We start from the raw sequence: 8155 nt of genomic DNA, 5'->3' as shown, positions 1-8155 counted from the left end.
AATTCAGAGGTTACGGACAAAATTGTGGATGCAATTGATCAAGATTTGTCCAAATTAAACTCTTCTCTGGTTATTCCCCCATCTGCCAATTCTTTTGAGCCTCTGTCTGATAAATCTCAGGATGTTGCAGTAATAGCTGGGGAGGGCATTGGGTTAGTAGGTATAGATCCTATGATTAATCATCCCCTATCCCCTATCCCCCCAACTGACAAATCCTTTAAGATCTTGTCTGATTATTTGCAAGATGTGGAAGTTTCTTTGGGTTTATCTGGGGAGGGATTTGGAATTATAGGTTTGGATCCTATGATTAGCAAACCCCTACTCTAGTTTCCATTATCCCCTGTTTTACCCTCCCCTTCTCCTGCAAAGAGGGGTAGGAAACCAAAAAAAATTTACACACAAATTGAAATTGATGCTAGTATTCAATCTACTCTCTTGAGTCCAAAATCAGGGTCTAGTAAAAAGAAAAAATTTAGTCCACCTTTTACTCGGTCAGTGGCTTCCAAGCAGTGTCTAAAGTCTGAACTGGAGAAGGTTGATCTAGCAATTGAGAAGAGGGGAGAGATTGCCTCCCCTCGAGGCCAATGAAGTTTGTATCTTGGAATGTTAGGGACTTAAATGCCCCTAACAAAAGACGTCTCATTAAATCTCAGTTGGATTTAATGAGGTGTGATGTCTTACTTTTGCAAGAATCTAAGTTAAATAGTCAAGGTGTTGATCGACTTTTTTCCAAGTGGAAGTCTTGAAATTTTTGTGTATCCCCCTCGATGGGGGCTTCTAGGGGTTTGGCTTTCCTTTGGAATGATTTGTCTGTTGATCTGAAACTGATTGCTTCTGCCCCCTCCTGGATGTTGGCTCTGGTTAAAAGTCGTGTTTTGAATATCAAGCTCTGGTTGTTCAATGTTTATGGTCCAATATCTATCGGGGATAAGAAATCTCTTTGGGATTCTTTATCTCTCATCGTATCCCCTCTTCTTGGCCAGCTTATAGTTGTTGGAGGAGATTTTAATGCCATCTCATCTGATGATGAGAAGTGTGGGGGAATTTTCCCTAACAAACGTATCCTGGAAGATTTCTCTTCTTTCATTTCAAATAATAATTTGGTGGATTGTAAGACTCTGAGTGGGCCTCTTACCTGGACAAATAGGAGAAAGGACTTCTCTCATATTGCTGAGAGACTTGATCATTTTCTGGTTTCAGATAACTGGATTTCCTCTAATGTGGATGTAGTTGCTTTAGTTTTGCCCTATGCTGGTTCTGATCATTTTATGGTTGGGTTATCCATTTTTTATGACAAAGCTCCTGGTCGGTCTTCTTTTAAGTTTGAACCAATGTGGTTTCGTGATCCTTCCTTTTTACCGCTTTTACAATCTTGGTGGTCTACGGCTCCCTTTGTTCGTGGCTCTAGGATGTTTCGGTTCGTTAAAAAGCTCTCTTTTCTTAAGCTTCAAATCAAGACATGGAATGTTTTGCATTTTAAAAACATTTTTTCTAAGAAAGCTAAGATTTAGGAAGAGATTGAAGATCTTAATAACATGGTTATGATGGGTGGCATGGACTCTGCAACTTTCCAGAAGCATAAGTCTTTGAATTCACAATTAGAAGAGATCCTCTCTAGAGAACAAATTTATTGGCGTAAGAAATCCAGAGATTTATGGTTGAGTGATGGGGATCGTAATACCAAATTCTTTCATGCCTTGACCAAATTGAAACATCAACGTTGTCAGATCTCTTCCATTCATAATTCTGATGGGGTTGTTTTAACTAAAGAATCAGATATAGTTAATGAAGGCGTCCGGTTTTTTAAGTCCTTGCTCTCTGAGGAATCTTCTATTTTTTGTGACAATTTTACCTCTTTCATTCCTAAGCTTATGACAGTGGAGGATAATGCTATGCTCATGGCCCCCTTTTCCATTCAAGAAGTCAAAGATATTGTCTTCTCTATGTCTCCTGAGAAAGTGCCTAGTCCTGATGGTTTTACTGTTCTCTTTTTTCAAAAATGTTGGTCCTTTCTTGGGGAGGATCTTCATTTGGTTTTAGAAGAAGCTAGATGTAATCAAACTATGTTAAGGGATGTCAACTCAACTATAATTGCTCGTATCCCGAAGTGTGAGAATCTTGTATCTTTTATGGACTTTCGCCCAATTGCGTTATGTAACTCCTTATACAAAATTATTACCAAGGCTATTTATGTACGGCTTGCAAAGCTCATCCCTAGAATCATCTCGGATGCGCAGGGGGGCTTGTCCTTGGTAGAGAGATGCTAGAAGGAGCCATTGTGGCCCATGAAATTCTACATTCCATCTCTCAGTTGTCTATTCTGGCTATGATTCTTAAATTAGATATGATGAAGGCTTATGACAGGGTTAATTGGCAGGCTTTATTGTCTGTGCTCTCTAAATTTGAGTTTGGAGTAAAATGGGTTGAATGGATTCGGGCTTGTATTAGTACTGCTAGGTTTTCAATATTATTGAATGGTTCCCCATGTGGCTTTTTTGCCTCTTCTAGAGGCCTTAGGCAAGGGGATCCACTATCTCCTTTTTTGTTTATCATTCTGGTCGAAGCCTATAGTAGGGCTATTTCATGTGCTAGGGAGAGGGGCCTGTGGAAAGGGATTTCCATTCCTCGTATGTCCATACCCCATACTCATTGTTTCTTTGTGGATGATACTTTACTATTTGGATTAGCTTTTATGAGGGAAGCTCAGGTCATTAACAAGATCATTTTGGATTATTCTTCGTTCTTTGGACAAAAGGTTAATTAGGCTAAATCTAAAGTTTTTTTCCTTAATGTCTCCCCTTTGGTGCAGTCCAGGTTGTCTCGTTATTGGGGTTTTTCGGTGGGTCCATTTCCTTGCAAATATTTAGGGTTGCCATTTTACACTGGTTCTGAGAAGCACAATTTTTGGGAACGAGTTTCTGGGGCTATCTCATCTAAAATTCTTTCTTGGTCCCATAAGTGGTCAACTTTTTCTGGTAAAATTGTGCTTATTAAAGCAGTCTTAAATGTGATTCCTATCTATTTGTTATCCATTTTAAAGGCTCCGAAAAAAATTGTGGGGGCTCTTCATTCAATTGTGAGATCCTTTTTATGGAATAATAATGTTGATAAGACAAAAAGGATCTCCTTGTTGGCCTGGGATAGGGTTTGTGCTCCTAAAGATAAAGGAGGTGCTGGGATTAGGGAACTTGGTAAGCAGAATTTGGCACTTGGTGCTAAGTTGGTTTGGAAATTTTATAAGCAGCCTACCTCTAAATGGGCATCCATTTTATCTGCTAAATACTTGCCTAATTGTTCTAAGGAGGTTGTCTTCACTACTTCTGCTCTTCCCAAAGGATTTGTGATCTGGAATTTTATGAATGAATGCAGATTTGTGATTTTTCCAGGCTTGTCTTGGCTTATTCATAATGGTCGTAAGGCTAGGTTTTGGGATGAGGTTTGGAATGGCTTCCCTATTATGTCTAGTCTTAGGGACAGGTCGTCCCTTATGCCCATCCTTAAATCCTCTTGGGGCATTTTTGTGGCGGATTATTTCTTTGTTGACTCCTCGGGTTCCCTGCAAGTGGCAAAGTGGAAATCAATTGCTTCTCTTCTAGTGGGTCAGGACATTAAATCTGCATTTGAGGATGAGCTTAAGAAACGTCCATTACTCTTCTCGGGGAAGGATGATGAGCTCATCTGGACTTTTTCAAAATCTAGGGAATATTCAGTTAAAGAAGGTTATAATTTTTTATCTTTAGATGTTAAGAGGGAAGTTTTGCCATTTAAACTATTCTGGCATGCTGTCCGCTTGCCCAAAGTAGGGGCTTTTGCTTGGCTGGCTATTCAGGATAGAATTCTTACTGGTATGAGATTAGATAGGTTGGGTATTACTGTGGTTTTTCCTTGTGTTATGTGTGGAGGGTCTCTTGAATCAGTGGATCATCTCTTCCTACATTGTCCCTTTGCTACTCATTGTTGGAATTGGATGTTTAGCAAGTTAAATTGGAAGTCTGCTCTAAGTAAGGACCTTAGTTCTCTTTTTATGAGTTGGCCTCTTTTATATCCATCTGCATTTTATGCTTCTCTTTGGATTATTGCTCCCTCTATTCTTATCTGGAAAATTTGGTTAGAAAAGAATAATAGGATTTTTAAGAAACTATCCTCCCCTCTACATGAGGTGCTTTGTGGTATTGAAAAGTTGATTTCCAAAACTGTTTTGGCTTTCATCTATAGAGGCTCTGGGTCGCACAATACTTATACTCCTTGGGATAATTGGGTAGTTTTACAAACACTTCCTCAGAGTGGTGCATTTTTTTAGTCACGACCTCCAATTAATAGAAAGGAAGTTGTTTGGTTGCCTCCTCCAGTTTCAAAAGTTAAATTGAATTTTGACGGTGCCTCTCGTGGCAACCCTGGTAAATCTGCTATTGGAATTGTGGTCTCTGATGCTAGGGCAGCTATCATTTCAACTCAATGTAAATGTATTGCTTATGGTACTAACAATGTGGTGGAACTACATGCTCTTTCGTTAGGCCTGGATTTGCTTCTTTTATTATATTTGTTGGATGTTGTTATTGAGGGTGACTCTCAGGTAGTTTTCTACATGGTTACAAATCGTTCTTCCCATTCTTGGCATTTAAAGTATTGGTTGAATAAGATTCTTGATCAACTTGTGTTGTTTAATTCTTTCTGATGTCATGGAAATGGGGACAAGGCAACAACAAAGTTCAATGTTAATAAGTTAGTTTCAACCATAAAAACAAAACAAAGAACTAAAAACCATTCCAAACATATCAAAAGAGATTTCAAAAAAGCATGAAAGAAGTTTAACAAAATAAAAGAAAGGAGAAGAGCCTCCCTAAGATGCTTCCATGATGCCTTTTGATGCTTCTCCCTTGTTTCTCCCCTCTCCAAGTCCCAAATGAGTGTAGCTCTCAGCTTTTAGCACTATCCATGGATGCCATATGGAGATTCAAGATGGTTGAATATGATAAACAAATGCTATGGAAGTGTAGATAGTGATGCTATGAAAAAGCTCTATGCTAATGCCAGTATAACATCAATACTCTAATGCTTCCTCCTTTGCTTAAGGAGAAGGGTTCTATTTATAGAAGAAATGAGGAAATGAAAGGTTAAGATTGAGTAATCTTAACAAGGGTTAGGATTGAAAGATATTCAATCCATGTGAGACTTTCAACCCAATCCCATGTTGACAAGTGTCACCATGAGGAGGCTTGAGAGGAGAGATAAGGAGCATTAAATGCTTGAGGGGACATGATGGTTACCCTAGTCAAAGAAATAAAAGCTTTGAAGAGACACATGAGTTACATGAGGGTTAAGTTAGGGGTCAAAGTCCTTAACCATGGGTGCAAGTGGAATTAACCATTAATGGTCATGTAAGAGCCATAAGTGGTTTGGAAGACTTTAGAGGTTAATTTGTTGAACACACAAATAATTAATTGCTTTTCAAAGACTTTGGAGTCTTTGAGAAGTGACTCCAGTTTTCTTAGGAATGTGACAATATTTAGGGGATGGATTAGGTTAATTAGGAAGGGTTTAGAAGAATCTAGAAGGGGTTTAGGCATGCAACTGGGAGGAATTTTGGTATTTTCAATTAAAATAAAATCATTTATTTCAATTAAATGGTGTAATTTGCATTTGGATAAATATTCAAATAAATATTAATTTATTTAAATGAGAAAAAGGAAGATAAAGCATTAAAATGCTTGAAGACTTTGAGGGAAACCATTAAAGGCTTGAAGACTTTAAGGGAAGCAATTAAAGTCTTAAGAAGACTTTAAGGGAAGCCATTAAGTTTGAAGACTTTAAGGGAAACCATTAAAGGCTTAAGAAGACTATAGAAGGAAGCCATCAAGTTTGAAGACTTTAAAGCTATTAAGTTTTGAAGACTTTAAGGGAAACCATTAAAGGTTTGAGAAGACTCTAGAAGGAAGCCATTAAGTTTGAAGACTTTAAAGGAAACCATTAAAGGTTTCAAGTGGGTGAGGATAAATAGGATTTTAAATAAATAATTTATTTAAAATAGTTGTGCAACTTGCATTTGTAGGAAAATGCAAGTGGGTGGAGGATAAAGGTGATTTAAATAAATGATTTATTTAAAATAGTTGTGCAACTTGCATTTGTAGGAAAATACAAGTGGGTGGAGGATAAAGGTGATTTAAATAAATGTTAATTTATTTAAATGTGAGAGGTGGGATTTTGGGGGAATTTAAATAAATATTAATTTATTTAAATGTGAGAGAAGATTTAATTAAATAAATATGATTTATTTATTTAATTAATGGTCTGAATTTGGTTAAGTGAATTAAATCAAATAAATTGAATAATTTATTTAATTAATAGGAGAAGAGGGTTAAGATGAATTAATTAAATATATTAATTTAATTAATTATTGATTGATGGTTAAATAATCAAATAAATACTAAATATTCATTTTAATTAAGTGGACAGATTTATGTGACTACACTTTCACTATGTCTCATTGTTTTAGAGAAGGTAATAAGGTGGCTGACTTCCTGGCTAATAAAGGTTTGGATGAGGATATCCAAGAATTGGTTGGGGTAGCCACTGATTCTCTTCCTCCTCATCTGGTTTAACTAATATCAATTCGACTGGAGAAGTATGACCTTGTGCCTTACCTGTAGTTTCATTCAGCCATGCAGTTTAATGTAGTGGTATCCATTTGGGATATTACTTCATTATATCTGCATGTTTGTGTGTGATTTCAGATAGGGGTCGAGCCTCTCTTTCTCTATAGGGTTGGTTTTTGTGGTCAGTGGATGCTTTCTTATCATATCTTGTTGCCACTCTAAAGAATATTTACTCATGTACTCTTACTAATGTTTATAGTTTCAGAATGCAATGACTGCATTTCTATTTAATCACTATTCTCGTACCTGTTGCTTTTATTGCAAGTATTGGTTGCGGTATTTTGGTGTGCGGGGGAGGTCTTTCTTGTACGTTTGTAATCTTCTCTGATTTTTTCATTATTTTCCTCCCTTGATGTTTGCACGGTTTTTACATATGCTTTCCTCATATTCATTTGTGGCAGTTTTTTGAGGGTTGTTGACAGATTTGGCTCGTGTGGTTATCTTGGTTTATTAATGATCATGATTGGCTATTTTTTTCGTATGGATTGTCATCATTTTACATTAAGGTGGCGGCATGCTTCAATTTGCATTCACTTTTCATTTGTGTTGAGTAAATTATTGTGCCAACCTTTTGTGGTTTTGCTACTCCCTTATGATGACTTTGTGTTCTTTTATTCTCCTCTGCTCGCTCGACTTTGCATTGTCTTTTTTGATGGCATCTATGGGCTATCGCATTCTGATGCCGCATAAACATTATGATTTCCAAGATTCTTTTATTTTGGACGATGAAAAGCTTGGGCATCTGTTTCACATTCATTCGGTGGATTTTTCTTTGGCTTTTCGCAAAGTTTTGGGAAAGCAATGGATTGCGGATAACTCAGGTTGTTTTCTTGTGGATATTGCTTCTTGGTTTCTCACTATATGTATGGATGTGCTTATGGATTCTGATATGGTTAGGGAAATTTTTGATACATACTTCAGCCCCCGTTTCTACACTTCTGTTGATTTGGACAGTGCTCTCTCTAATTACCGTTTTGAATTTGGTGATTTTGATTATGCTGGTTTTATCTCTCATTCTCAATTATTATCTTTAGGTTGGCATGGGGAACTCCTTTCAATCTTAAGGAATGGTTTGATATCTAACTTATATGATGATACATTATTTGCTTTGGTTGCTCTGTTAGACCATGTATCACCAGACTGTTTGGCTGCAGCTGTCAATATATTTGCAAGAATTCATTTCCTCTTAGAATCAATGTCCAATGCTCGCTCTTCGCCAGTTTGAGTCTCTCCTATTCAAATGGTGCCTCCCTCTTCTCCACCATTGGAAAGGCCTAGTTCTTGGTCTTCTTTTCCTTGACATCATGCTCCTGGGCTTCTACACTTTGTTCATGCCTTTCAGAGCATTTGAGTTGGTGGTTTTGGTCTGCGGGTTCTTGAGCAGGGCTATGGTTTAATCTGTCTTCTTCCTTCTTTTGGCAAGCAGAATTATTATTTTGTGGGAAATCTTCGGTGGATTTGTATGCGCCATAAGATATTATGTAAATGCTCTCTCACATGTG

General features: G+C 37.3%; 1 protein-coding gene across 1 annotated transcript; it reads left to right on the top strand.

Annotated features, from left to right (window-relative positions):
• The first annotated feature begins 1535 nt into the window (after window positions 1-1535).
• On the top strand, window positions 1536-4675 carry LOC131859127 (uncharacterized). Its single transcript, XM_059212675.1, has 4 exons — window positions 1536-2154; window positions 2343-2707; window positions 2810-3877; window positions 4301-4675. The coding sequence occupies exons 1-4, from the start codon at window positions 1536-1538 to the stop codon at window positions 4673-4675; spliced, it is 2427 nt and encodes an 808-aa protein (XP_059068658.1).
• The last annotated feature ends 3480 nt before the right edge of the window (window positions 4676-8155 follow it).

Source organism: Cryptomeria japonica, chromosome 10, assembly GCF_030272615.1.
Source record: "Cryptomeria japonica chromosome 10, Sugi_1.0, whole genome shotgun sequence".
Classification (NCBI taxonomy): Eukaryota; Viridiplantae; Streptophyta; class Pinopsida; order Cupressales; family Cupressaceae; genus Cryptomeria; species Cryptomeria japonica.
This window is presented reverse-complemented; position numbering and strand designations above follow the sequence as displayed.